The sequence below is a fragment of the Aphidius gifuensis genome, linkage group LG1, assembly GCF_014905175.1.
Source record: "Aphidius gifuensis isolate YNYX2018 linkage group LG1, ASM1490517v1, whole genome shotgun sequence".
Taxonomy (NCBI): Eukaryota; Metazoa; Arthropoda; class Insecta; order Hymenoptera; family Braconidae; genus Aphidius; species Aphidius gifuensis.
Window position 1 is genome coordinate 22,609,149 of NC_057788.1, and position 27,150 is coordinate 22,636,298.

Below are 27,150 nucleotides of genomic sequence, written 5' to 3' on the forward strand. Positions count from 1 at the left end.
GTCGTTGTATGGTGCTGCCATCTCGTCTATTATTATTTTTGTTTCTCTCTTTCTCCCTCTCTTGCTCTCTCTCTCTCTGGGGGTGTTATTTTCAAGAAGACTAGATAGAAAAAAGAAAAAAAAAAAACAGTCATATTGAAAAGGCTGAAAAATAAATATATAAATAATATAAATAATTGTATAAAAATGGTGGTGACCGTTGCTTACGTTCGCCAACAATTAACAAATTTACATAATTCTGGTGGATCTCATAAAGATCAAGCTGAAAAGTAAGTTTAATTTGTATTATTAATTCATTGATTAATTGAATCTTGTAATAATAATTGACTGTCAATCTCATAGATACCGAACAATTTTGGAAGAAATATTAGCATCACCAGAGGAACTTGTTGAAACATTAAAAGTTCTTATTGAAGCAAGTAAGTTGTTATCAATATAATACACTAATTATTCCATATTTTACAATGATATTTGTTTGTTATAAAAATTGAATAATTAAAATGAGATATAACCTTAAATAAAAATATATATTTTTACAGTTGTTAATGAAAATGTTAGCCTTGTAATATCAAGACAAGTTTTGACTGATGTCAGTCATAAATTACAACATCTTCCTGATGAAATATCAAAAGCTGTTTCTCATTATACACTGGAAAAGGTAATTAACCTATAAACTAAATGTTTTATTCGTACAGATTTATAATGAGTATATATTTTTACAGGTACAACCTAGAGTAATTTCATTTGAAGAACAAGTAGCCATTATTAGACAGCATTTGGCTGATATTTATGAAAGAAATCAAGTATGGAGAGAAGCTGCTAATGTTCTTGTAGGAATACCTTTGGAAACTGGACAAAAGTAATTAAACAAAGATAATATATAGCTTTGTTAAATTACAAATTTTATAATAATAATAATCTATATTTTTTTTAGACAATATGCAGTTGATTACAAACTTGATACATACCTTAAAATAGCAAGATTATATTTGGAGGATGATGATCCAATTCAAGCTGAGGCATTTATAAATCGTGCATCATTACTTCAAGCTGAATCAAAAAATGAACAATTACAAATTTATTACAAAGTTTGTTATGCAAGGGTACTTGATTATCGAAGAAAATTCATTGAAGCTGCACAAAGATATAATGAATTATCATACAGATCAATTATTCATGAAGATGAACGTATGACTGCTCTTCGTAATGCTTTAATTTGTACAATTCTTGCATCAGCTGGTAATTATTAAAAATAATATTATTATTTATCTGTTAAATTTTAAATTAACAAAATTTTAATTAATATTTTTTTAGGACAACAAAGAAGTAGAATGTTAGCAACACTATTTAAGGATGAACGTTGTCAACAATTACCAGCTTATTCAATACTTGAAAAAATGTATTTGGATAGAATAATTCGTCGTTCTGAACTTCAAGAATTTGAAGCACTTCTTCAGCCTCATCAAAAAGCTTCTACAACTGATGGACTTGGTTCAACAATTCTTGATCGTGCTGTTATTGAACATAATTTACTTTCAGCAAGTAAACTTTATAATAATATTGCCTTTGAAGAACTTGGTGCATTATTGGAAATTCCACCAGTTAATGGTGAAAAAATTGCCAGTCAAATGATTGTTGAAGGCCGTATGAATGGATACATTGATCAAATTGATTCAATTGTTCATTTTGAAAGTAAGATTATTATTTTTCCATCATCATCATTATCATCATTAGTCTGTACTTGATAATTAATATTTATTTTCTTGTTTACAGCCAGAGAAATGTTACCAACATGGGACAAACAAATTCAATCACTTTGTTATCAGGTTAATCAAATAATTGAAAAAATTGCTCAAACAGAACCAGACTGGGTGGCAAAATGCACTGAAGAAAACAAACTGGTTAATTAATTATAATTAGCAATCAAATAAAAAATTTTTCTAAGAAAATAACAAAAACAAAAAAAAAAAAAAAAAAAAAAACTAAGCAACAACGAACAAAGCTTAATTTTAATTCAGTGCCTGTTCGTTGATAACATTCGTTAATGATTTTTCACGCATTTTTAATGAAATCAAAGAAAACAAAAAGAAAGAAAAAAAAAAAAAAAAACTTATTGTAAGCTTGTTTTCTTTCAATGTAAATAAACATTATCCATAAAACTTGTAGTAACAATCATTTTTTCATAATTTTATTTAATCAACTGGTCCAAGTTGCTCTACAAGCATTAATACAATTCAATGATGATTATTATTTTTAATTTAAGTATTGATTATACTTGACAAATTATTTATTTTGAAAAATATTTAATCAACAAAGGAAGGATAATGTAGCCAACAAAAAAGCATATTTTAACAATTACAAATAGTTTATTTTAATTATTGATTCAATTGAATTCGATAATTGTACTAACTGTTTTATGTTGTTACTTATTAATTAAAAAAAAAGAGTTAATTTACGAGTATTTATGACAGATCAAGGTGAAGGAAAAAAAAGTTATTGCAGTTTTTAAAATAATCATATTGTTAATAAACAATACTCGTGAATTAATTTTAGATTAATATTAATACAATGACAAAAATCAATATTGATTAAAAATCATGACAGATCAATTTTATTAATAGTTTTTATAATTTGCAAGTAAATTTATCCTGCTAGTTAATTATTATTCAAACACCAGTTTAACTGGATTATTAAAATTTTTTATATTTCACATAATAATCAACGTGTTGTCCCAACTAGATTTCGTGATATTTGATTAAAATATTTATCCAATAAATTAATGATTAAACTATCTTTCTAAGTGCGCAATTATCATCATGGTGATATGATTTAATGTTCACCATAATTTAATTTAAATAATAATCATTCGAGCAAGACATGATATAATAATCAACTTTTCATTTTATTTTGTTTCCTTTATTATTAATTGATAATGTTTTTTTTTTTTTTTCTTTTTTTTATTTCAAGATGAATGATAATATTTAAGCCTCGAGTTCGAGAGCAACACCAATTTTGTGGCCACCAGATCCAAAGTTCTTTCCATCAATGTTTGTTGAAAGACTGAGTGTAACTCCTAAAAGTAAAAAAATAAATAATTAAATAAATATTTAAAGAAAAAAAAGAAACCAACATCATCTTGGTATGAAAAAACTAATGCTGTTTAAATAAAAATTAAACTTACCATCACGTAATTTTTGTTGATATCCCAAACCAATTTGGAGTTGTGAGTTAACCTTGGCCCTCAATGAAGCATCATGATCAAGATCATACTTGGTACCAAGACCAAATTGTGTTGCATTATTACCAGCATTCCATGCAAGATTAATTGCACCCTCTAGACCAGGCTTAACTTTGTGATAAATTGAGCCATTGAAGTCACGACCATTGTCACTGTAATTTAAAATAATAATATATTGTTTGATCAATAATAAAGTTAATACAGTTGTTTTAATAATTTAAATTAACTTACACTGATGCATGCATAGCAAAGTCTTTTGCAGTGAAGCCAAGGGCAAAGTTATTTTTAGTGATTTTGCTTCTCTGGGAATCAAATGATGTCTGGTAACCAGCGAGCCATCCTAATTACATAAAATAATATGAATTAATTAATATTCAAGTCATTAAAAATAATTAAAATTTAAATAATGTTGTTTAGGTATTTTTTACCTTGATATCCAACAACAGCTGTTGAGTGAATCAATGGACCAGCATTAAGATTGAGGTCAAAATCGGCAGTGGCTGATACGAGATCATGTTTGTAAGTTGTCTTCAACTTTCCAGTCTTGTTTCTAAATAACATAGGTATATTTTAAATTAAACAAAGTTTGTTTGTAAATATAAAATATAAGCTAAATAATAATTACCCAGTTTGTGGTGAGAATGTACAATTAAAACCAACACTAAGTCCTTGTACTAATTTATCAGCAATTGTTATATCAGTACCAAGAAGATTATCTGTATTCCATTTTTCCGAAAATGTCAAACCATATTCTTTGATCTTATATTTTGTCTCCAAATTACCAACAACAACACCAGTATCTTGGTTTGAAAATCCACCACTTGAAAATTCAACACCTGATTCAGTTTTAGTTTTAACATCTAATTTTAATAAACCAAAATGAAATCCTTTTCCAAATACATCACGTGCATTTTTTCCCAAATCACCATATGTTGGAGGTGCCATTTTTCTATAAAAAATAAACAAATTAAAATTAATAAATTATTCATGATTATTTATTATCTTGTTGTTTTAATCTTTAATAAGGAAATATTTAAAAAAATAAATAATCAGATCATGGGACAATTTAGCCAAGTTGTTTGTCCTAATTTTTATATTTTGACCTTGACAACAAAAAATTGATTATTGCATCACTCCAATTTTCATCAAAAACTGCATAAAATAATTGTTAAAAATAAAATAGTATTGTTAATAATAATATTTATATATTAAGTAATAAAATAAAAAAATTATACAATTATTATTTGTCGTCACATAGGCGCCGACAAATATCAAGGCGTTATTGACTTGGAAACTTCATACACGTATTACATAAGGCGTAAATCAAGATTTTTTTTTTTTATAATTTTTTCATCACTGTTTGTTTTAAAATGAAATAATTAAAATTATTATAAATTATTTAAACTAAAATAAACAAATAATTATTAATTATTTAATGAAAATGAGTGATGATTTTAATGATTATCTAGATGATAAAATTGTTTGAGATCTTTTCATGGTGTCGACATTGCCAGGGCCATTCTTCTTCGTACCGGCATTTTTAATTTACTCGTTATCAATTTTAATATTACAAAAATATATAATAAATAATAATAAATTAATTTTTTATATTATAGGTTAATAAATAGACTCACCTTTGTTTTAATTGTTAACTGATTCACCCTTATAAAAATGAAATTCACTCAGATGCCTGTGTGTCTGTATGAAAAGCTTTCTGCCGGTCAAGGTTCTGTACTTAGTGGTGCACTTTACTACGCATGCGTTAATTTTTTTCTCCCCTCTTTCCGCCCATAAATTTATTAATAATTGTTAATAATAATAAAAAAATTATAAATAATATATATTCATATTTAGACAATTAAAATAAATGAAAACAAAAATTAATCAATTATTTAAATGTTATTTATTTATCATTTTTTAATATTGAAATTTTTTTAAGGGGAAATTGGTTCAATTCCGGTTTCCATTAAAAAATAATAATAATAATAATAATAATAAAAACATGTTTATTATTATTAACAATTTTATTCAAAAATATAGATAAAAATTATAAATGAAAAATATTTTTAATAAAACCAATGTATTTTTTAAATCTAGAGAAAAAAAATATTGCTGTTGTTGTTGTTGTTGTTGTTGTTTTGATTTGATTTTTTTTGTGTGTTTATTATTTTGATTTTTGATATAAACACTCAATGTAAACAACTTGTAAGGAACATCATATAGGAGTAAAATTAAATATTGGTTCCTTGTGCAAAAATTTATATTGTATTAAAGAATACAGTAGAATATATTAGTAAATTCTAGATGTTACTTTTGGCAATCACTGTACTGGCTTATTTTTAATTTTATCCAACATATATAAAACCAAGCAATGATTTCATTTATTCAATCAGTCCAACAAAAAGTGCCAAACTTGAAAGCAAACATTTTCAAACATTCTAAAAAGAAAAGAAAATATTATTAATCATGTCAGAAGAAAAGGTATTTTCGAAAAATATAAACTTGAGTAATAAGTAACTGTTAAAAAAAATATAAAATACTTATAGATCTATTTTGTTTTTTAGAATTCAGTTGAATCAGTTGGTGAGACATTTAAGATTCTTCAAAATGACCAAGTTGGAAAGTAAGTTAAACAACAGTAGTTCATTGTCCTCATCAGACTGTTTCTATTTATTACACATCTAATTTTACTTTGAAACAAATGCTTTTTTTATTTTTTTTCTCCTGGAGTAACTGTTGACTAAAGTCACTTAAAATTCTTGGTAATAAAATTAATAAATAAACGAATAATTTAAGGTACATGGTAGCTGATAAAGATCTTGAACCTGGTGATGTTATTGTTAGTGAAAAACCATTTATTGTTGGACCAAAATCATCAACATATCCACTCTGTTTATCATGCTATACACCATGGCCACCAACTGAAGATAGTCAACCACTTTGTTCAAAATGTGGCTGGCCAGTTTGTGGTGAAGAGTGTGGAAATGCACCACAACATTGTGACTACGAGTGTTCAGTGAGTAAATAAACAATAACAAAATTATCAACAATATGTTTTCTTAAATACCAATACATTTTTCCTTTTTTTAAACAGATATTTGCAAATGCACGTGAAAAATTTAATGTAACTGAAATATTAGAAGGTACATATGAAAATGGAATTCCTCATTTTGAATGCATAACACCACTTAGATTACTTTTGGCATCAGAAAAATATCCAGATAAATGGAATAATGAAATTAAAAATAAAGAATCACACAATGAAAAAAGATCAACAAAAAATCAATGGAAAACAGATCATGTTAATATTGTAACATTTATCAGAGATCGTTTAAAACTTGATAGATTTACAGAGAATGATATACAAACAGCATGTGGAATACTTGAAATAAATACACATGAAGTTAGAACAAAAAGTGGCTATTCAGCAAGAGCACTATATCCAACAGTTGCATTGACAAATCATTCATGTGTATCAAATACAAATCATAGTGTTTATCCTGATGATTATAAAATTGTATTAAGAGCATCAGTAAAAATACCAAAAGGTAGTGAAATATATGGTAGTTATGTATCATCATTGTTACCAACATTATTAAGAAGAGAACAATTATTAGAAGGAAAACATTTTTCATGTGCTTGTAACAGATGCTCAGATCCAACTGAACTTGGTACACATTTGTCATCATTAAAATGTAGCAAATGTGATAATGGAATTGTCATAACTCTTGATTCACTTGGTAATTTTATTTATTAATTTACATTTGAAATTGTTTTTAAATTGATTTAAAAATAATATTGATAATGATGATGATGATTATAGATCCAGAAAGTATTTGGAAATGTACACACTGTGAATTTACAACATCAGCAGCTGCTGTTAAAAAAGTATTTACAATAATAAATAATGAAATTGACAATGTTGAAATGATAACAATGGCTCATGGTCCAGAAGCTATTCAAGCTAGAGAACAAGTTATTAAAAAATATCATTCTGTTTTACATCCACGTCATGCATTTCTTGTTATGCTTAAGTAAGTCTAATTGAAAAAAAATACAGTAATACTTGATAATTAAATTTAAGCATGCTTTCATTTATCAATTAACACATATTTTTTTTTATTTTAGATACTCATTGGTACAATTGTATGGACGTGTTGATGAATACATGCTTGATGATCTACCAGATATTATATTAGAACATAAAGTAGAAATGTGCCATTTAATTCTTCAAGTATTAAATTCTGTTGAACCAGGATATACAAGAATGAGAGGATTAACATTGTATGAATTACATGCTCCACTTTTATTTATTGCAAAATCACAATGGAATGCTGGTGTTATTGATAATGATGGTTTAAAACCAAAAATGATTGAAGCTGCTAATATTCTTAAAGAAGCTGCAACAATTTTATCTTTAGAACCTGAAGATACTCCAGAAGGACAAATTGGAATTGTTGCTAAACAATCCCTGATACAACTTGAACAATCAATTCAAGAACTTTAAAAACATATATTTCAAATGAAAATTATTGTTTTTTATTGTATCAAATTTATATAATAAATATATATAAATAACACTAAAAATTGTTTTTGATTTATTGTTATTTTAAAATACCCAATTGCTATGTACAAAATAAAATTGCAAGACTGTATTTATTTTAGTTTATATTTAGTTTATAGTTTATCTTGATGAAAGTGCAGTCATTCAGAGCAGTTAAGTTTCTAATTTTAAAATTAAACTTACTTGTTATATTTGGTACCGAGACTAGAAGAGCAGTCGTATTACTTTCTCAATGTACAAACAAACTGTTTCATTATGAAAATTGAAGAAATTTTTAATATCAGCAAATACAAAGAATCCCACTCTGAAAAATATGGAAGGTAAATTTTTTCATTTATATTATTTTGATTCCCAGATTTATTCAGTTGAATAAATTTAAAACGAATCAACTTTTTTATTCTTGATTTTTAATATGAAATTCATCCATGTATATATTTTTTGTTCCAGGTATTTAATAGCAGCAAAAAAATTATTACCAGGAGAAGTAATTTTACGTGACAATCCAATTGCCATTGGACCAGCTGTGTTCAATTCAAATTCACTTTGCTTTGCTTGCATCAGGGTCATCCCTCGTATTGACATTATTGATTTTAAATATCTATGCAATGATTGTGGGGTTGCTTTCTTTTGTTCATCATCCTGCAAGGTCATACTAAACAATATCCTTTATTAAATACCAAACTAATTGATAATAAATATTAAAATTTAATTAATATTTTATAATAGGAAAGAAAAAATCATCATACTACTGAAGAATGTGAATTATTTAAATTAAAAAATTCTAAAAAAGTACTTTCACAAATGACAATACATGAAACTCGATCAATTCTTTTATTTTTACGTTTGTATTTAGTAAAAAAACGTGATCCAAGTGTTTGGAATAAAATATTAAAATTAGAAGGACACTTGGAGACAAGAAGAGACACAAAAATTTGGTTTGAAAGTCAAAATAATGTTATTGACACCTTGAAAAAATATGATTTAATTGATAAAAAAGATGAGGAAGATGAAGAACTTTTACAAAAAATTTGTGGTATTATTGATGTTAATTCTTTTGAATTACGATCACCTGGTACTCTTGATGAATCACCATTGCGTGGTTTGTACACTGAGGCATCATTGATGGCTCATGACTGTCGAGGAAATACACATATAACTGTTGATGATGATTTTCAGCTAACTGTTTATGCTAGTTGTCCAATTGATGAAGGACAAGGAATTTTTTATCATTATACTTCAGCTCTTTTGGTAGAAAAAAAAAACATAATCTATTTTAAAATTACACTTGTTGATAATATATTTATTTGCAGGGTGTTGTTGACAGAAGAGAGTATCTTCGTGAAGGAAAATATTTTGATTGTGAATGTAAATTATGCAGTGATCCATCAGAACTTGGTACAAATTTAAGTTCAATTAAATGTCCATGTTGTAAAATAGGATTAATACAACTTAAAAAATTAATTAAAAATCCATATGATAAAGATAAAACTTGGCAATGCTCAAAATGTTTAAAATATTATTCTGGAAGTTTAATTAAAACAACATTATATTTAACTAATGAAAAAATTAATGAATTTATCAATAATACAAATACAAAAGATTTAGAAAATTTATTAAATAAATTATCATTTACTTATCATTCAAATCATTTTATTATGATTAATTTAAAACAAAAATTACTTATGAATTATAGAATGGAATTAATTTCATTAAATCCACAAAAAAAAATTTTAAAAAGAATGCTTGAACTTTATGAAGATATACTTGATGTTCATGAAATTATTGAGCCTGGAATTTCAAGATTAAAAGGTATTTTAAAATGTATATTAATTTAATATAGATATTAATTTGTTTTTTTTAATTAGGAATAATTTTGTATGAAATGCATTTGCCAATTGAAATTTTGGCTGATCGTGATTACATGTCCGGTGAAATAACACCAGATGAATTGTCAAAACGTCTACAAAAATCAATGGATTTATTAAAAAAATCCCTGAGCATGTTGCTGCTAGAACCATCAACAAATCCAGAAGGTTTATTAGCTAAAAAGGCACTTGAACAATATAAAAATATCAGAGATAAAATTGAAGATGTTAAAGCACTTGCACGTGTTGATAAATTGAATCAATAAATGCTCGATGATGTAGAAATATCGTATTTATTAATTTTTTTATTCAATTGAATTCCTACGAATGTAAATATATTAATGAATGATAAACCTTGACTATAATCAAGTCAATGCTAATCATGAGAATCATTTATCTGTTTCATAGAAATACTTGCAATATTAAATAATATTTCATCAAAGTGTTATTGAAATTTGTATTATGACTTTCGGCCAAGGACATATCTGTTAAATTGGAATATCGATACTGTGAGTTCATCCAGGATTTTCATGGGAATACCTGGGAAAATTTATTGACAAGCTTTCAATGTCAGTATGAACGATTAAAACTTTTTCTATTTAATAATAATAATAATAATAAATCAAGTTTTTTATGATTTTAAATTCAAATTATCTCTTCCAATAAATTTTAGTATTAAAAAATAGATTATTTTTTCTTAATAAATTGTACGATAGATTAGTAATTTTTAAGGCAAAAAAAAAACAAAGATTGCTTTGATTAATTGTTAGTTGAGTTTTGAGTAGAAACAAAGTTAATTCTTGATTCAATACCCGGATACACAGGGCTGTGTATTTGTAAATATTGAGCAAGAACTTCAGCTCCTGTTATATTCAATGAATACCATTCTAAGTTTTTAAACATTGTGTAACCATCACCACCAGTATGAATATAATCTGTGGTAATTGTAGTATAATTTTTATCCTTGTCAATATCTTCAAAGTGGGGAATTCGTCCTTTAAAAGAACGTACCTGTGCTGAAATAACTCTCGAACCAAAAGGATTTCCTAAATTATATGTCACCTAAAAAATAAACATGACATATATATATATAGATATTTTGTATTATAAATGCGCATCATCTGTTACCTTGATACCGGATAACTGCAGAAAAGCATAGTTGGATTTAAAAGCGTTATATGCACTCCATTCGAGTGCATCGAGAAGTAGTTTACCAGGAATTTCAACAAGTAAAACTGTATCAACAAATGGAAAAACTGTTAAAACTTCACCCATTGTTATCTACAAAATAAATAAAATAATTAAATCATGGTAAAATAATTTCTTTAAATATTAAATGTCTAAGGTCAATACAAAAAAATAATATACCTTATGACTTGGAAGCTGATCAATAGAATCTCGAATATAGCCGGCTCCTACAAATGCAACTAATGGATATTTCCATTTTCCAGTCAAATTATCTTGTCTATTTGCCTGAAAAAACAAATAACTTTGAACTAAATCATAAACATTAACATTTCAATACGTACATAGTCAATCATCGCATCAGTTATAAGATTTCCAAAGTTACACTCTTTAAGTTGACAATTTTTTAATTTTCCATCAAGGAGAACTAAACTAGAGCCAACAATTTTTTCTTCTACATCTTTTATTGGCAAACGAAATTCTTCAAATTCAGCCACAGCATCTTTGTCATTTTCAATGCTATCATCAACTAAAATTGGACTTCCTGTAATATTTATTACTTTTTTTTCTTTCTCATCATAATTAACGACAACATGTCCCATGTACTTGGTGTAAGCTGAAGCCTGGACAACATAAACAATTTTACCATTTTTTTGTTTGATTTTAGTTGGATATGGTCCTTCAGGTGTATCATAATTTGACTGATTTCCACTGTATAAAAAAGTATGTGAATGGCCACCAATTACAAGATCAATACCATCAACTTGTTCAGCAATTATTTTGTCCAGTTTGTAGCCAGAGTGACCCAATGCTATCAGAATATCTATACCATCAGCTTTAAGTTTATTAGCTTCTTCTTGAATCACTGTAACTTCATCAAGAAACTTGACATTTCTAGAACTAGAAGTTAGTTTTGTTTGGTTTGTCAGATAACCAATTATGCCAATTTTATAATCATTTACTGTTAGGATTGTACTATTTTTTATTCCAGTTACAGCTAATTCAGGTTCTTCTGTTAAATCCAAGTTTGCTGCAAGTACAGGATATGATGCATTTTCAAGAAAAGGAATAAGCCCATTTATACCATTGTCAAATTCATGATTTCCAAGACACTGAAAATATTTTATTTTTATTATCAATTGTTGTAATAATAATATTGTGATAATATTAACTTACCATTGCATCAGGTTTTAACATATTTAAGCCTCTTGCAACAACTTCCCATTTGTATTTTGTAAACCAGTAAGTACCTTGATATGTATCACCAGCATTTAAAAATATTGTTGAATTATCAGACTTCTTTGCTTGATTTATGAGAGTTACAAGACGAGGAAATCCACCATAGCATTTTTCATTTGATGTATTTTTATTTATACAAGTTTCCAAAAATCTAAAAAAAAAAAAAAAGAGATATAAACAAAGCATTGATTTTATATTATCATATTTTACCTGGAGTGCATATCATTTGTGTGCAAAATATTGAGTTTAAATGATTGAACATTTAATGGTGCTTCAAAAAATATACCACTCAATAAAATGAATAACAAGATGGCCCATTTGATTCCTTGTATTAGAGACATATCTGATACTGAAAAATATAATTTATTATTAGTACTTATATATTTAAGAGAGTCAAAACTAACTTGTTTGTTTTTTTTTACTTCAAAGAATGATAAATTATCATTGACAATATACAAAATCTTCTTTTCCTTATTTATTAAAAATTAATGAGAAAAAAAAAAAAGTTGCTGTGTTGCCAAGGCGTGTCTCTCAAACTTTAGCCTTGACTATTTGTCATTTTAATGATAGTTATAATGTTATATCACATTGAATCCAATTAAGGTACTTATAAATAAATAAAAATAAGTTGTCAATAATAAAAATAATCAAATGCCAACGTGTTTGTCACATGGAAAGCACCGGATCTCGAAAATATTCGAAGAATTATCGGGTTTCTCCGTAGTTGATAATAACAAATGTATAAGTGTAAGTTCATGTGTTTGTATAAGTGATTCGTGGTCAATGGCGACTGGTTAAACTACCTAAAAATTATTATTTATCAATTTATAATAATTATGTATTAATACAATAATTAAATAGACAAAACAACATTTATATTACTATACAATCATTTAAATTTATATACTTTCAATAATCATCAATCAGGTTTGTTAATTTACATATTTTTAAAAAATATTAATAAAATAAATAGCCTTGTGTATAAATAAATATTTATTGTTTTTAGATTTAGACAATTGAAATAATAATTTCAATAAAAAATGATTAATCAAAATATTGTTGGTGTCACTTTATTAATTGGTCTGGCTTCTGTTTTTAATTTTGCCATTCATCGAATTGATGAAGGCCACGTCGGTGTTTACTTTAGGGTATTTATCATTTTGTTGTTATTCTTTTTTATTATTGTTATTAATTATTAATAATTGTATGTTATAAATTATAGGGAGGAGCATTATTGCCACATGTAAGCAATCCTGGTTTTCATATGATGATTCCATTGTTGACAACATATAGATCTGTTCAAGTAACTCTACAAACTGATGAAGTTAAAAATGTACCATGTGGTACTAGTGGTGGTGTTATGATTTATTTTGATAGAATTGAAGTTGTTAATATTCTTGATTCAAATGCTGTTTATAATATGGTCAGAAATTTTACAGCTGATTATGATCGTACATTAATATTTAACAAAGTACATCATGAATTAAATCAATTTTGTTCAGTTCATAATCTTCATGAAGTATATATTGATTTATTTGATCAAATTGATGAAAATTTAAAGACAGCATTGCAAAGAGATTTAAATGAACTTGCACCAGGTTTAAATATTCAAGCTGTTCGTGTAACTAAACCAAAAATACCAGAAGCAATCAGAAAAAATTATGAACTAATGTAAGATTAATAATAATTAAAAATAATTATTATAATGGTTTTGTTTAAATAATTTATTTAATTATTATTATTATTTTAGGGAAGCTGAAAAAACAAAATTACTTATTTCTGTACAACATCAAAAAGTTGTTGAAAAAGATGCTGAAACAGATAGAAAAAAAGCAATTATAGAAGCTGAAAAAGAATCAGAAGTTGCACAAATACATTATAATCAAAAAGTTATGGAAAAAGAATCATTACAACGTATTGCACTTATTGAAGATGAAATGCATTTAGCAAAAGGTAAAAGTCGTAGTGATGCTGATTTTTATCAAATGCAAAGACAAGCTGAAGCAAATAAATTATTATTAACTAAAGAATTTTTAGAATTAAAAAAATATGAAAGTTTATCAACAAATTCTAAAATTTATTATGGACAAGATATACCAAAAATGTTTTCAATGGGTAGTTGTTCAGATTCGACAATTGAAAATTACAATGATAAAAACAAAAAATTACAAGAAACAAATAAATAACATTATTTAATTGTATTTTTATTTCAATTAATTGTGATAACATTCATTTTAATTTTCATTACATTTTATTATTAATTTACATTATTCAATTTAATTTATATATTAATAAATAAATTAAATTAATTTAAATTTAGCTATACTTTATTTATTTTTCATTATTATTATTAACAAATTATTTTTGTTGTTAAACTATGAGGAAAGAAAAAAACAAACAAATATACATATGTGTGAGTCACAGCGGTGTATGTGTGTATTATAAAAAAAAAAAAAAAATAATAAAAAACATTTGTCACTGCACAATAATAAAAACACAATTGTTTGTCATTAGATTAGTTGTTAATTATTTCATTGTTTTGTACATTTAAATAATATAGATTAATTTATTAAAAATGACAGTGGTAAGTTGATGTTCAAGATCAACGTTATAATTAAAAAAAAATATTTGACAATTAATTTTTGATAATAATAATAAGGTTATGTTTTATTTTTATTTAAACAAAAGGAGTTGAAAAATTTTTTACAACAAATTATGCAAAGTGTTGATGGTCTTCATGGTATATTGATAACAGACAGAGATGGTGTACCAGTTGTATCAGTTTCGAATGACAATGTACCAGATGTAGCAACAAGACCAAGTTTTTTATCAACATTTGGAATGGCAACTGATCAAGGCAGTAAACTTGGCCTTGGAAAAAATGAAACAATTATTTGCATGTACACTGGTTATCAAGTAATAATTATTATAATTAATTTAATAACTTGATGATGATAAAATATTTTAATATTTAATTATTTCTAGGTGGTACAGATGAATAAATTGCCTCTTGTTGTCAGTTTCATAGCATCAATTGAAAGCAATACAGGTCATATATTATCACTTGAAGATAGAATTGATCCTATTCTTTGTAAACTTAAAAATGCTGTTGTAGAAGCTTGATGATTATCAGTGGTTTATTATCGGTGATAAGTTAATTAAATCGCACGACATCCCAAAAGCATTATGTGATTTAACATATTTTAAATCTATAATAAATATTGTAATCATAAAAATGAGGCTGATACTATGTGGAAAGACAATTGTTCCAAAAATTAAAAAAAAAAACAAAAACAAAGCTGTTTATCAAATAATATAAATTTTTTACTCAATTGTAAAAATAGTTGAAAAAAATAATCATAATTTTTAAATTTTATGCTTTAAGTTATTTTTATTATTATAATGGTATATTAAATATGTATATTATAAAAAAAAAATATTCATAGCATTTGGAATGATTGAGGTCAGAAAAGTTTTTTTTAATTTTATTTTAAAGTGGATAAATTAATGGAAGACCATCTAAACCATTTAATATATTTTTTGCAGCAACAGTTGACATGTCATTTCGTGTTTTGATAGTTGCACTTCCAAGATGTGGAATAATTTCAAAATTAGGCAAGCTCAATAATTCATGATCTCTTGGTAAAGGTTCAGGATCAACAACATCTAATCCAGCAGCAAAAATTGTTCCATTTTTAAGTGCTTTAAGTAGAGCATCAGTTTTAACAACACCACCACGACCAACATTTACAAAAATAGCATTTTTTTTCATTTTATTAAACATGCTATCATCAAATAGTCCACGTGTTTCAGCTGTCAAAGGTGTTGCTACAATAATAAAATCACTTTCTTCTAATAATTGATCTAATGATACAAATACAGCACCCAAATCATCACCAGCTTTTTTCTTTGAATGACCAGTATATAAAAATTTTTTAACTTCAAATGGTATTAATTTTTTAACAGTTGCTTGTCCAATACCACCAAGACCAACAATTCCAACAGTTGAACCACGTAAATCGTGACCCAATAACCATGATGGACTCTTATTTATTTGACCACTTGAATAAAAATAAACAATTTAAATTTAATTTTTAAATTAAATATTCTATTACTTACGCTTCAAGAAGTTTTCGACCTTCATGTGCACGTCTTGCAGCATTTAATAAAAGCATCACAGCAATTTCTGATACTGCAGCATTTAGTACATCTGGTGTATGTCCAACTTTAATACCTCTACGTTTTATTTCAGGTACATCAAGATGATCATATCCAGCTGACATTGTTGACACTACTTTGAGACTTGTTCCTTGAGAAATAATAGAAAAAAAAAACAATTATACAAGTTTAACAAAATACGACTAGCAATGAAAAAAATTACCGGCAGCATTGAGAAATTCAGAGTTAATTGTCTCATGAACAGCAAGAAAAATAGCATCGTGTCCTGGAATAGCATCTAAAATTTGTTGACGTGTTGGATTACAATCTGGAAGAATAGTTAAATCACACCTGAAAAAATAAAACATTAAAATAACTTGACAATATTTTAATGTTCTTGTTGAAGAAAAAAATATATATTTCTTATTTATTTAAATTACTTGGTACGAAGAAGATCAAGACCAGCTTGTGGTGCATCACAGCTATTAACAAGAACTTTTGGTTTTGTCATAATGATGTTTAAAATTTATAAATTATTTTATTAACTTTAACAAAGTAAAAGTTATATTTCTCAAGTATGTATCTCTTGGCTATCAGTATAACTTTATAAAACTGTTAACTGATATCAAAGTATCAACCCGGTGTATTTATATAACCACTCGTGAATTAATCAACGTCAAACAAGGATTTACCACGCAGGCGTATACTGATAACAAAAATAAAGAAAAATAAAATAATTAGAAGTGGTTTGCCACACTAATATCTTGGTTATTCCAAAAATATCAAAATAATATTTTTGTTTACGAATATTTTTTGTTTTTACAAAAAAAAAAATGTGACTAAAGTATCATGTCCTTGTCCTGGATGATCATATTGATTTCACATATGTGTTCATTTAATATTAACTGGGTCTAACCCAATGATACGTATCACCAATAAAATGAATAAACAAATAATGATCTGATTTTTTAAAAAATATCAAAAATAAATATCAAACAGTATTATTTATTGAACAAAAATTAATATCAAAATTAATAAATATTATTTGTTTATTTAACAAAATATTATCAAGGTTATTTGAAAAATTTAATCGAAATGATTGTACATGCTGTTGTTGTAGACGTTAATCAAGCCACTTTCTCGTTGTCATGTCCAACTGGTCCAAGAAGACGTTACTTTTCTCTGAGTGACGGACATTTCACTCAGTAAAATTCATTCATCATTAACATGTCACTTGACAAGCCAACAAAAAAACCAATAGAAATGGAAAAAAAAATCGAAATTTAAATAACAAAATAAAGCATATAATCGAAATAATTTCGAAAAAATATAATTTCTATTTTTTTTTCATTTAGTTTTTTTTATAAAACTATTATTGTTATTATAAAAAAATATATATATTATTAATAAAAAATTATATTATTATATTATTACTGATGATAATTTTGCTATTTGATAAGATAATAAAAGTCAAATAGATTTGACATTAATATTAATAATTTAAAATAATTTAAAATTTTTAATAATTTATTAATATTAATGTCAAATCAATATGACTTTTATTATCTTATCATATTGCAAAATTATCATCAGTAATTATAAACGATAGCTGTTGTTTGAAATGACGACGAATCGTTTCTATAAAATCAGGATAATATGCGAGTACAAAAAGCTCTTGCATTACTATTGACATAATTTTTATGATTTTTTTTTTCCACATATAGCATGTATGTGAACTGTGTGTTACAAAATAGGATATATAACATAATAAATGTATACCTATTGTGGGTGAATTGTAACGCTTCATAGACATTTCGAAACGTCGCGTAACAGGAAAACAGAAGCCAATGGGTCTAGAATAAATTCCATTGTTACAACAACGACGAAATCGAAACTGTATTTTTCGTTGTAGAAAAAATAAAAAAACATTAGCCCAACTGCAAATAATTGATAAGAAGAAAATTAAAAAATCGAAATTTCGAAATAACTTGAACTAAGATTTTGAATGATATTATTTATTTATTTATTTATTTATTTATTCATTTATTTTTTTATTTTTTTATTTATTTTTTTACTTATTAAAATGTCAATTGATTTTGATATGTTTGTGGGATACTTGTACGATAGAAAAAAAAATTTCTATCTACTACAATACAAGGAGAGCAAAATGCAGGTATTGAACTGACTCATGATAGACCTTAACAGGACAACATAGAATAAAAAGAGTTGTAAATTATTAGTACATAGGTACCCACAAATATATTTATATATATAAAACTAATACACACTTTTTTTAAACATAAGTATATGTTAGTCTATGATGTGTATTGTAGAAGAGTTGGTACATGCAAAAAGTATTTTATTTACATTATTATACAGTGATGTGTAAGCACAAATGCTTAGACATTATCAGGAAAACAGAACAGCGAAATAACTATTTATATATACATGCGTATATTTTATCTTATAAATGATTGAAGTTTGAAAATTTATTTATAATTAAAATGATACTTGAATAAATTTTTTAAAAATATATAAAATCGAAATTTTATAATTTACTATTATTATTATTTTAAGCTCTAATATACATTTAAATTATAATTTTTTTTCTTCTTTTGATGTATTATTTTAACAACAACTAAAAATAAATAATTAGGTCAAATTAATTTTATATATTTTGCATAAATATTAATGATAATTTAAAAATAGAAAAAATAAAAATAAATTAAATATTTTTAAACTCAAATAAAAACAATTAATTATATATTATAATATTATTTTTTTAAAGCTATTTTAAGGCTTCTGGTTAATTTTAAAAATAAACAAATCAATGGGTATTTTGATTGATGGATTAGTTGAGCCAAATAAAAAACGAAAAAATAAATAAAATTAAAATGTGTGTGTTGTGTGTGTTTTAAAATTTTTTTTTTATCTTGGAACTCGTCTTGGGAAATGGTTTACTTGAGGTTGCTAGTAAGATTCTAAACTTGTTTATTACGTCAGGTGTATTCATTGCAAAATTATCATTAACATCAACTAGATAACTTGAATGTAAGTAATAAAATAATAAATTCATAAATTCACTGCGTTTTGAATAGAAATTTTTTTACTAATTTAATTACATGAATGTACTTGAAAAAAAAAACAATTTAAACAATTCAATTACATATAGGTATAATCAAATTTATTTATTTATAAAAAGTGTTTAGTTTAATGACTTATGATGTCATAATTTATGACTCATTTAAATGACTCAACGTTCGTAGACTTTTACATTATTGTTGTGGTTATTTATAAATTTTTTTCAGCACTCATTACTCATTATTAATAAGCAATATAAAAAAAAGAGATAATACATTGAGGAAAAAGGGAAAAAAAAAATTTTCATAATAATCACAATAATAATAATAAAGTCCCGCGCGCGGATGAGTCAAGGCCATTGGCAGCACTGTTCACTTTCAAACAAAACGGTTTTATGTTTTCATTTTTTTTTCTCTCCTCTTGTTAATATTTAAAACAATAAACAATAATTCAACAATTAATTGTCAACTTTGAGTAATTAATTTGGTAGGTACTAGTAAATTAAATAATAAATATAAATTAATAATAATGTCTTTGTTGATTATTTATTTGATCAAATTTATTTGAAGTTTTTCGAATATTTTTGAGGTTACATTCAAATTACATCACCTAAAAATTATAAAAATTAATAAATTGATAGATTTATTATTGATATTATAAATAATATAAATATAATTAAATTTATTATTTTAATTAGGTAACAAAAAAATGAAGTTATTATTTAAACAAATAACTTTACCAATTTTAATTGGTATTTCATTGTCAGGCATTAGTGTTGGTGTACTTTATTTTCTCTTAAAAAAGGTAAATAAATATTTTATTATTATAATTTTTATTATTAGTGATAGTATTATTATTATAATAATTGTTTTTTTTTTTTAATTTTAATAGGATGAAAATGATTCGAAAAATTCAATTAGAACAAAATCAAAAAAAAGAGATCAAGTACTTTTGGAAGTTCCTATACTAAGACAATTTATACCAATGATTATTGGACGTGGTGGACAAACAATTAAAAATATTGAAAGTAATACATCAACAAAAATAAATTTTGCTGAAGATAATGTTGAAAAACCAACTCGTGTTTGTTATATACGTGGTGAACAAGAGGGTGTTAAATTAGCTGAAGCAATGATTAAAAATTTAATTAACAATCAGCCATTAGTCACTAATTATGATTTATATGTGCCAACAAAATTTTATTCAATTATGCAAGCTGATAGATGTCAAATGGCTAATGATATTCAAGCAATAACAAGAGCTAAAATAATATTGGATAAAAATTCAAGTCCAAATGATGGTAGACACTTTTAAAATAAATATATAAACCTCATTGTAAATAAATCATTTAATTTTTTGTTTTATTTTTAGATGATCAACGAAGATTAATTATCGTAGGAACAAAAGAACAAATAAAAAAAGCAACTGACTTGATTGAAGATAAAATTGAAGAATTTAATTTAGCTAAAAAAAAACTAGAAGCTGGACAATTATCACGACCAGTACGTGGTAAAAATTCAAGAAGAAATTCAGCTGTTAGTCAAACAGAGGCTCAAGTTCATTCTGAAGATAAATTGGATATACATGGTATTATTAATAATTATTAAATTAATGATTCAATTATTAATTCAATTTTTTTTAATCAGAAGGAACTATGGAAGTTTATGTAAGTGCTGTTACAACACCAAATCAGTTTTGGATTCAAGTTGTTGGTACAGGTACTTTAGCTCTAGATGCACTTGTCAAAGAGATGACAAGTTATTATGAAAACCAAGAAAATCAAGAGATGCACAATTTAAAAGATGTAAGAATTATAAAAATGATAATAATAATAATAATAGTTGTATTATACACAAGCTCAAAGATTTAATTACATAAAACATTATATTTTTTTTCAGATAACACAAGGTCAAATAGTAGCAACAAAATATACTTTTGATAACAAATGGTATCGTGGTGAAATAATGGACATTAAAGATGATGATAAATACGAAGTATTTTTTCTTGATTATGGTGATCATCAAATTGTCAAACGTGATTCAATCATGGAGCTAAGAACTGATTTTTTAAGTTTAACTTTTCAAGCAGTTGAATGTTGTGTTGCCAATATTAATCCAATGTAAGTTTTTAAATATATATTTACTTTATTTATACATACATTAACACAGTCATAAATATTTTTTTTATTTATTTAATTTTAATTAATTACTCAATTCACTGTCATCAATATTACTTGAAGTTGAACTTCCAATACCAGCTTCACATACTTCATTAAATAATTCTGGATTAACTTGTTCCATAATTTTCCATGTAAAATTTTTATGAATACACATTGCATTTTCTTCACAATATGCAAGACTAGCACGTTTTAAAGAGTCACAACTAAATTCATCAGCAATTAAAAGTAATGATGCTACATTATCTGGCACCAATGATTCGATTAAATTTCTCTCACAGTGTTCTTTAAGACCTATATCATTATAACACGTCTGTATTATATTTTTATCTCTATAAAATTCTGGAATCCTGATAATATTGATTTTACCTTCTATATGAAATCTCTCGGCCAAGGACAATAGTTGACTTGCCAAGTTATCCAAGTTATCAATATGATCACTGTAAATATATCTCAGCAATTCCTCAGTTAATTCACGTGAAAGATCAGGTAGTGCCAAAGTAAAACGATAGGAAGAAACCTGATAGGATTCAGTAAAATTTAAACAAAATTCTCTCTCTTAAATTTAATAAAATAAAATAAAATAAAAAACCTTTTGAATCGTCTTCACACATAACACTGAACAACAAACAAAGCCAATAAATTCAATTAAACAAGCACATATAATAATAAAAAAGAAAAAAATTCGATAATATTTTTTTTATTTGAAATGCAATTTGAAAAAAAAAAAAAAATAGAATAGCACATGCTAAAAATTTTTATTAAATTATTAAATTATCAATGATAAAAATTAAATTCAAAGAAGATGAAATAATAAAAAACATATTTATAACAACAAAATGAAAAGTAAAATCCTGTATCATATATTCACTCGTTCGTTTGATTCATCATCCTCTTTATTATGACAATTACTTGCAATACCAATATCATCAACAGGTATAATCATATCAGCAAGTACATTGCTACGTGCAACAATAATACTTCCATGAACAGGAATTTCTATGTGACTTGATCCACCACATGTTAGCTTTGTATCAGCAAATTTTGGATGTTTAAGCAATCTTGCCATATCCTAAATTAATATTCAATGTCATTTTTTATTTAAAAAGTAAATTATCATAAAATATTTGACCCAATTAAATTATACTTGAAATTATTTTTAATTATAAATCAAAAATTCATTAATTTTTTTTTAATTTTTATTATACCTGTGATAAATTGTGCTTTTCATTGTCACATTGTATTATTTGAATTTTAACTGTTAATAATACATCACCATTCTTTTTAAAATGTTTATCAACAATTGATAAATCACGATAACCAAGTGATATTATATTTGATGTTGTTTTTAATTCTAATATTGTACGACTAACTTGACAATATTCCCAATGATTTGTTGCTGTATTAAATATACCAAATTGAAAACGTATATTTGCCTGTTCAATCTCATCAACTGTACAATTTAACATATTCAAACACAATACAACTGGATTTGTTATTCTTTTTCCTGTAAATGAAAAAATATTTATTGCTTTATATGTTTTCTTAAATTTATAAAGGTTTTTTCTTTTCATACCTTCGGGTCCTTTCCAAAATCTTATTGACAAACTCCAACTGCTGCTTATATTATTCACATTAATATCGAAATTTGGACTATCAATTGTATGGTTTTTCGATATTGTTTTTTTATAATTTTTAATTGTCCATGAGTATTTAAAAATAATATCAGATACTGTTGGTACTAATAATTCCATTGTTGATATTTATTCTAATTAATATACAGTGTTTATTTAATAAACAAATATCTGGAATATTAAAAATTTTATTATTTCATATTTCAGTGAATTCTATGTTGTTTGAAATATAGTAGACTTTATTGGCAAATAATTTTTTTACATTCTATCAACCTTGAGTAAACATAGTGCACAATTTTCACTCTAAAAAAAAAAAAAAAATATTTATACACTCTATTAAATATAAAAATTGAATAATAATTATTATCGAGTATCAGATGGTATTTTTTTTAAAAGTGTTTTTTTATTTTTTTATGGAATTATATGGGGATGGATAATTTGAAGAGTAAAATTTTGATTTTTAGTGGGTCGAATACATGAGAGGTAAAATTATTTCGGTCATGCATGATTGTAGTGTAATTGTAAAATCATCAAGTTTGAACTAGTGTATTAGTGAATAGTAAAACACATCGTGTTTTGGCACGCGCAGTAATTAAACCGGCTTAACTTTTCGTGCCTATCACTAAGAGTGCCAACAACCACACGATAAACTTTTGAAAATTAAAATTGCTTATCAGACATTATAATAGTTGTTGGTTTTTTTTTTTTCTTTTTTCATTATCATTTTATTTTATGCTTTTTCTCAATACCTTCATAAATATTAAACCACTGTTTAATTTATTTAAAAACATTTTTTTTTTTTTTTTTTACTGCTTCAGTCATATCTAAATAAATAAATATTATATTTTTTAATTTTATTATTGAATCAGGAAATGCGCACAATGCGATTATTATAATATTATTTAGATTAATTTATCAGCTTTTAAATATCATAAATTTCATTCTTGTTTTTTATGTTTGGCTATATTCCAAATAACTCTTTGGCAATTGAAATGTATGCAAATGTAGTTTACAAATATTTTTTTTTTCTATTTTCTATTTTATTTTGAAAAAATATATATATGTATTTATTTTTCTCTGATTGCTTTTCTTTTCTATAAATTTTTTTATTTAGTTAATTTTAAATTTACATGAGTTTATTATTTTTAGAAATTTAATTTAACAAAGTGCATTCCATTGTATTTAAAAAAAAAAACAGTTCATTTATTTTTAATTTAATTAAAAAATTACTATTCACAAAATAACGATATTAATTCAAGGAAAATTTGATTAAAAAACACAATATGAAAATAAATTGACACAGTATTTTTCAGTGAAAAGATAATAATAATTTATCAGCGAGGAAAAATGACAAAAAAAAAAAAAAAAAACAGGTGGTAGATAAAGCATGCTAAATAAAAAAAATAAAAATGCAATAATCTATTAGATGTTCATGTGCTGTTGATTTGATATTTAAAATAATTAATATATTTATTTGTTAAATTTAATTATCAAACAAATACACCATAAAGAATAATAATTATGTGTAGTCCTTGACTCACCTCGAATTAAAATTACTGTTGTTGTGGTTGGATCGATTCCACACACCACAAATTAATCGCTGATTTTAGAATAATTTATCAAAAGCGTCACTGAAATTCAATGAGGCATAATCTACCTCGATATATTAAGCTTTGTGGTTTTCACTAATTTTTAATCAACAAATATATAAACATATATTCTCATTCATCAATCACAATATTTGATTGAAATTAAAATAAAAACAAATTAATTATTCAATGATAATTATAAATAATTAAATTATTATATATATTTTATTGATGAGTTTTTTGATGAATCTAATTAAAAAAAGGTCATGCTAACGTTTATGAGTTCAAAACACGACTGAAGATCAGCCTGAAATTCCAAGTCATTTTGTATTAAAAGACACTTGCTGAATACACGCATTTTCATTCTGGCACACACTTGAAATGAAGAAAAAAAAAAAAAGCATATAAAATACCACACACGAGATACTTGTATGCTTATTTTATAAATGGCATATAGTCAACCTCGAGGCATCATTTACCTGCCATTCACTCATTCTATTTATTTGTCATAATAAGGATTTATTCACTATTATTATCTTAAATAAATATATAATTTTCTATCATTTTTAATATCATTGTAAATATTTATTTCTTTTGATCTAATTGTTTTTTTTTTTTTACTTATATTCATATCATTTGTTTGTTTATTTTTTTTTTTATTAAAACTAAAATTGAGCTTCATATTAATTTAAAAAAAACTTTGATAATATATAAGAAACCTTGAGTATGCAAGTTTATTAAACAGCAAAAAGAAAATAAATAAATAAAATGAAAGAAAATAAAATAAAAATTAATTTTTTAAAGTTTTCAAGGTTTTTATATTATTTGAATAATTTTTATTTATTTTTATTATTAAAATATTTTAATTATAATAGTGATTTTCCACGTGTATTCTCGAGAGACAATGTATGTCGATGTATTGTTGGTTTGAGCAATCCCAAGAGAAATAATTATTCACAAATTTCATGATTTTCTATCAAACATTTATCATGAATTTGTGTTTTAAAAAATATATATATATTCAAATTTTGTTTTTTAATTTGTATATTAATATATTTAATTTAATTTTTTAATTTTTACAGATCTAAAACATGGAGTAATGATGCAATAACAGCATTTATGGATTTAACATGGTGTGCTGATTGGAAAGTGTTAATTGCCAAAGTTCGTAGATACAAAGAGCGTACATCAGGTGTTGGTTGTTCACGTAGAGAAGGATCACCAATACCTTGTGTTGATTTATATGATAAAAATGATGGACAAGTAAATAATAATAAATATTTTATACAATAAAATAATTGATATAATTTATTGATAATTTTTTTAGGATATTAATGTAGGAAAACAAATGGTTGATGATGGCTATGCTGTAGTGGAATCAGAAGGACTTTGGTCAACATCAAGTTCAACAATTTCATTATCTCGACGAAGTCATGAAGGTTCATTAAGTCCCACACCAATAAAATCTGATAGTAACAAAAATACAACAATGTTGGATAATGAAACACCAGAAAAATTAAAAAAATCAAAGGTCATTGAACATGTTGATCTTGTTACACCAAAGGTATTTTTATAATTTACTTAGTTATATTTTTTATTAAAAAAAAAATATTATTATTCATTATTTATTACAGAAGTCATATGACAATAGTGTTATTGAAGAAATTGACTTAGTAACACCAGTAAAATATTCTTCTCAACAATTGATTGAAGCTGAGAAAGAACAAAATATAAAGGATAATAAAATTTATAATAAAGATAGTGATAAAATTGAATATTCAACAAATGGAAATTCACAATGGAAGCCAACATCAAATGCAATACCAGGTGGTATGGAGTTTGAGGAAGAATCAGTGGAATCTGAAATGGAAATTTTCTAATGCTTCTTCAAAAGCTACCTTTATATTTTTTATTTTATTATTATTTATTTTTCTTTTCATTTTCATAAAAAAAAGTATGTATTGTCAAGGTCATCCACGTGTTGCGTATTTTATTTATTTATTTATTGGAAATAAATGTTGGATGCCCTTGATATACAAAGTATTTTTTTTTTTTTATCACTTAAATTGATATTGAGATAGAAATATTTTCTCGCTAATGTATAACTGTATTCTACACGTGCCTTAAAAATTATTGCGAATCGCAGTATACGTATTCTTAGAGTTTAAAGAAAAAAAAAAAAGAATTATTATATTAAAAAATGTTGAATATTATTAATAATTCAATTGAATAGCGTGTTATAAAGCTGCATATTTTCCAGAGATACAAATTTATTTTTTTATTTTTTATCTTTTCGTTCTCTGTGAAAAAAAGCATTATTATTTTTCATTTCTTATCATTTTCATGTCATTATACCCGGTTGACTTAATCATTAAATTATCAAATCATCGATCAATCTTAATAAGTAAGCTGTTGTTAAAA

At 24.9% G+C, this 27,150-nt stretch overlaps 9 protein-coding genes across 14 annotated transcripts; 5 read left to right on the forward strand and 4 right to left on the reverse strand.

Moving 5' to 3' along the window:
* Positions 1-65: 65 nt before the first annotated feature.
* Positions 66-2,160, forward strand: LOC122853240 (COP9 signalosome complex subunit 4). The gene is made up of 7 exons (XM_044153593.1): positions 66-269; positions 343-419; positions 540-658; positions 723-859; positions 935-1,239; positions 1,315-1,692; positions 1,774-2,160. Exons 1-7 carry the CDS (start codon positions 187-189, stop codon positions 1,908-1,910), a joined length of 1,236 nt encoding a protein of 411 aa, XP_044009528.1. The 5' UTR covers positions 66-186; the 3' UTR covers positions 1,911-2,160.
* Positions 2,161-2,935: 775 nt separating this feature from the next.
* LOC122853270 (voltage-dependent anion-selective channel-like) lies at positions 2,936-5,003 on the reverse strand. The gene is made up of 6 exons (XM_044153635.1): positions 4,873-5,003; positions 3,864-4,187; positions 3,667-3,788; positions 3,470-3,578; positions 3,182-3,390; positions 2,936-3,073 (listed from the first exon to the last, which is right to left on the reverse strand). Exons 2-6 carry the CDS (start codon positions 4,181-4,183, stop codon positions 2,982-2,984), a joined length of 852 nt encoding a protein of 283 aa, XP_044009570.1. The 5' UTR covers positions 4,184-4,187; positions 4,873-5,003; the 3' UTR covers positions 2,936-2,981.
* A 450-nt stretch (positions 5,004-5,453) lies between these two features.
* On the forward strand, positions 5,454-10,261 carry LOC122860811. Its single transcript, XM_044164811.1, has 11 exons — positions 5,454-5,719; positions 5,803-5,861; positions 6,035-6,254; positions 6,333-6,978; positions 7,062-7,272; positions 7,367-7,743; positions 7,987-8,122; positions 8,250-8,448; positions 8,529-9,050; positions 9,113-9,611; positions 9,668-10,261. Exons 1-11 carry the CDS (start codon positions 5,705-5,707, stop codon positions 9,931-9,933), a joined length of 3,150 nt encoding a protein of 1,049 aa, XP_044020746.1. The 5' UTR covers positions 5,454-5,704; the 3' UTR covers positions 9,934-10,261.
* On the reverse strand, positions 9,953-12,835 carry LOC122853223 (protein 5NUC-like). 3 transcript variants are annotated; one of them, XM_044153560.1, is made up of 7 exons: positions 12,514-12,835; positions 12,302-12,440; positions 12,029-12,242; positions 11,197-11,964; positions 11,036-11,140; positions 10,796-10,948; positions 9,953-10,729 (listed from the first exon to the last, which is right to left on the reverse strand). In XM_044153560.1, the coding sequence occupies exons 2-7, from the start codon at positions 12,430-12,432 to the stop codon at positions 10,427-10,429; spliced, it is 1,674 nt and encodes a 557-aa protein (XP_044009495.1). In that variant the 5' UTR covers positions 12,433-12,440; positions 12,514-12,835; the 3' UTR covers positions 9,953-10,426. The 3 variants fall into 3 exon arrangements, with proteins under 3 accessions (XP_044009495.1, XP_044009514.1, XP_044009505.1); XM_044153579.1 differs by having other exon boundaries at positions 12,751-12,826; XM_044153570.1 differs by having other exon boundaries at positions 12,496-12,772.
* Positions 12,836-12,839: 4 nt separating this feature from the next.
* On the forward strand, positions 12,840-14,410 carry LOC122853246 (erlin-2-B-like). The gene is made up of 4 exons (XM_044153605.1): positions 12,840-13,018; positions 13,098-13,239; positions 13,314-13,762; positions 13,842-14,410. The coding sequence occupies exons 2-4, from the start codon at positions 13,132-13,134 to the stop codon at positions 14,275-14,277; spliced, it is 993 nt and encodes a 330-aa protein (XP_044009540.1). The 5' UTR covers positions 12,840-13,018; positions 13,098-13,131; the 3' UTR covers positions 14,278-14,410.
* A 127-nt stretch (positions 14,411-14,537) lies between these two features.
* LOC122853291 (ragulator complex protein LAMTOR3-A) lies at positions 14,538-15,214 on the forward strand. Its single transcript, XM_044153659.1, has 3 exons — positions 14,538-14,675; positions 14,780-15,007; positions 15,077-15,214. Exons 1-3 carry the CDS (start codon positions 14,667-14,669, stop codon positions 15,212-15,214), a joined length of 375 nt encoding a protein of 124 aa, XP_044009594.1. The 5' UTR covers positions 14,538-14,666.
* On the reverse strand, positions 14,823-17,532 carry LOC122853256 (glyoxylate reductase/hydroxypyruvate reductase-like). 2 transcript variants are annotated; one of them, XM_044153626.1, is made up of 5 exons: positions 17,355-17,532; positions 16,690-16,955; positions 16,473-16,600; positions 16,211-16,400; positions 15,488-16,152 (listed from the first exon to the last, which is right to left on the reverse strand). In XM_044153626.1, the coding sequence occupies exons 2-5, from the start codon at positions 16,758-16,760 to the stop codon at positions 15,582-15,584; spliced, it is 960 nt and encodes a 319-aa protein (XP_044009561.1). In that variant the 5' UTR covers positions 16,761-16,955; positions 17,355-17,532; the 3' UTR covers positions 15,488-15,581. The 2 variants fall into 2 exon arrangements, with proteins under 2 accessions (XP_044009552.1, XP_044009561.1); XM_044153617.1 differs by having other exon boundaries at positions 14,823-16,152; positions 16,690-17,532.
* Positions 17,533-17,819: 287 nt separating this feature from the next.
* Positions 17,820-26,850, forward strand: LOC122853299 (tudor and KH domain-containing protein homolog). Of its 3 annotated transcripts, XM_044153697.1 has the most exons (10): positions 17,820-17,839; positions 19,277-19,304; positions 20,032-20,134; positions 20,222-20,630; positions 20,702-20,917; positions 20,977-21,134; positions 21,229-21,449; positions 25,812-25,992; positions 26,057-26,293; positions 26,364-26,850. In XM_044153697.1, the coding sequence occupies exons 3-10, from the start codon at positions 20,039-20,041 to the stop codon at positions 26,607-26,609; spliced, it is 1,764 nt and encodes a 587-aa protein (XP_044009632.1). In that variant the 5' UTR covers positions 17,820-17,839; positions 19,277-19,304; positions 20,032-20,038; the 3' UTR covers positions 26,610-26,850. The 3 variants fall into 3 exon arrangements, with proteins under 3 accessions (XP_044009632.1, XP_044009616.1, XP_044009624.1); XM_044153681.1 differs by lacking the exon at positions 17,820-17,839 and having other exon boundaries at positions 19,181-19,300; positions 20,028-20,134; XM_044153689.1 differs by lacking the exons at positions 17,820-17,839; positions 19,277-19,304 and adding an exon at positions 19,689-19,816 and having other exon boundaries at positions 20,028-20,134.
* LOC122853314 (speckle-type POZ protein-like) lies at positions 21,451-25,212 on the reverse strand. Its single transcript, XM_044153712.1, has 6 exons — positions 24,682-25,212; positions 23,083-23,311; positions 22,715-23,013; positions 22,378-22,578; positions 21,876-22,026; positions 21,451-21,800 (listed from the first exon to the last, which is right to left on the reverse strand). Exons 2-6 carry the CDS (start codon positions 23,258-23,260, stop codon positions 21,532-21,534), a joined length of 1,098 nt encoding a protein of 365 aa, XP_044009647.1. The 5' UTR covers positions 23,261-23,311; positions 24,682-25,212; the 3' UTR covers positions 21,451-21,531.
* Positions 26,851-27,150: the final 300 nt, after the last annotated feature.

Bases quoted from the DNA above. Each gene is read 5' to 3' on its own strand.
- LOC122853240 (XM_044153593.1), top strand. From the start codon at position 187: ATGGTGGTGACCGTTGCTTACGTTCGCCAACAATTAACAAATTTACAT. The intron at 420-539 runs GTAAGTTGTTAT...ATATTTTTACAG, and splicing joins AAAAGTTCTTATTGAAGCAA to TTGTTAATGAAAATGTTAGC. The intron at 1,240-1,314 runs GTAATTATTAAA...ATATTTTTTTAG, and splicing joins TACAATTCTTGCATCAGCTG to GACAACAAAGAAGTAGAATG.
- LOC122853270 (XM_044153635.1), bottom strand. From the start codon at position 4,183: ATGGCACCTCCAACATATGGTGATTTGGGAAAAAATGCACGTGATGTA. The intron at 3,391-3,469 runs GTAAGTTAATTT...TTTAAATTACAG, and splicing joins TTTGCTATGCATGCATCAGT to TGACAATGGTCGTGACTTCA. The intron at 3,074-3,181 runs GTAAGTTTAATT...TTTTACTTTTAG, and splicing joins TCAACAAAAATTACGTGATG to GAGTTACACTCAGTCTTTCA.
- LOC122860811 (XM_044164811.1), top strand. The intron at 7,273-7,366 runs GTAAGTCTAATT...TTTTTATTTTAG, and splicing joins GCATTTCTTGTTATGCTTAA to ATACTCATTGGTACAATTGT. The intron at 8,449-8,528 runs GTCATACTAAAC...ATTTTATAATAG, and splicing joins TTTGTTCATCATCCTGCAAG to GAAAGAAAAAATCATCATAC.
- LOC122853223 (XM_044153560.1), bottom strand. From the start codon at position 12,432: ATGTCTCTAATACAAGGAATCAAATGGGCCATCTTGTTATTCATTTTA. The intron at 11,141-11,196 runs GTACGTATTGAA...TTGTTTTTTCAG, and splicing joins CTGATGCGATGATTGACTAT to GCAAATAGACAAGATAATTT. The intron at 10,730-10,795 runs GTAACAGATGAT...TTTATTTTTTAG, and splicing joins TGCAGTTATCCGGTATCAAG to GTGACATATAATTTAGGAAA.
- LOC122853246 (XM_044153605.1), top strand. From the start codon at position 13,132: ATGATTAATCAAAATATTGTTGGTGTCACTTTATTAATTGGTCTGGCT. The intron at 13,240-13,313 runs GTATTTATCATT...TATAAATTATAG, and splicing joins ACGTCGGTGTTTACTTTAGG to GGAGGAGCATTATTGCCACA. The intron at 13,763-13,841 runs GTAAGATTAATA...TTATTATTTTAG, and splicing joins AGAAAAAATTATGAACTAAT to GGAAGCTGAAAAAACAAAAT.
- LOC122853291 (XM_044153659.1), top strand. The intron at 15,008-15,076 runs GTAATAATTATT...AATTATTTCTAG, and splicing joins GCATGTACACTGGTTATCAA to GTGGTACAGATGAATAAATT.
- LOC122853256 (XM_044153617.1), bottom strand. From the start codon at position 16,760: ATGACAAAACCAAAAGTTCTTGTTAATAGCTGTGATGCACCACAAGCT. The intron at 16,401-16,472 runs GTAATTTTTTTC...TTATTTCTCAAG, and splicing joins TGAATTTCTCAATGCTGCCG to GAACAAGTCTCAAAGTAGTG. The intron at 16,153-16,210 runs GTAAGTAATAGA...TTTTTATTCAAG, and splicing joins GGTCGAAAACTTCTTGAAGC to TGGTCAAATAAATAAGAGTC.
- LOC122853299 (XM_044153697.1), top strand. From the start codon at position 20,039: ATGAAGTTATTATTTAAACAAATAACTTTACCAATTTTAATTGGTATT. The intron at 20,135-20,221 runs GTAAATAAATAT...TAATTTTAATAG, and splicing joins TTTATTTTCTCTTAAAAAAG to GATGAAAATGATTCGAAAAA. The intron at 26,294-26,363 runs GTATTTTTATAA...TATTTATTACAG, and splicing joins TTGATCTTGTTACACCAAAG to AAGTCATATGACAATAGTGT.
- LOC122853314 (XM_044153712.1), bottom strand. From the start codon at position 23,260: ATGGAATTATTAGTACCAACAGTATCTGATATTATTTTTAAATACTCA. The intron at 22,579-22,714 runs GTATAATAAAAA...ATATTAATTTAG, and splicing joins AAAAGCACAATTTATCACAG to GATATGGCAAGATTGCTTAA. The intron at 21,801-21,875 runs GTAAAATCAATA...ATAATGATATAG, and splicing joins CGAGAGATTTCATATAGAAG to GTCTTAAAGAACACTGTGAG.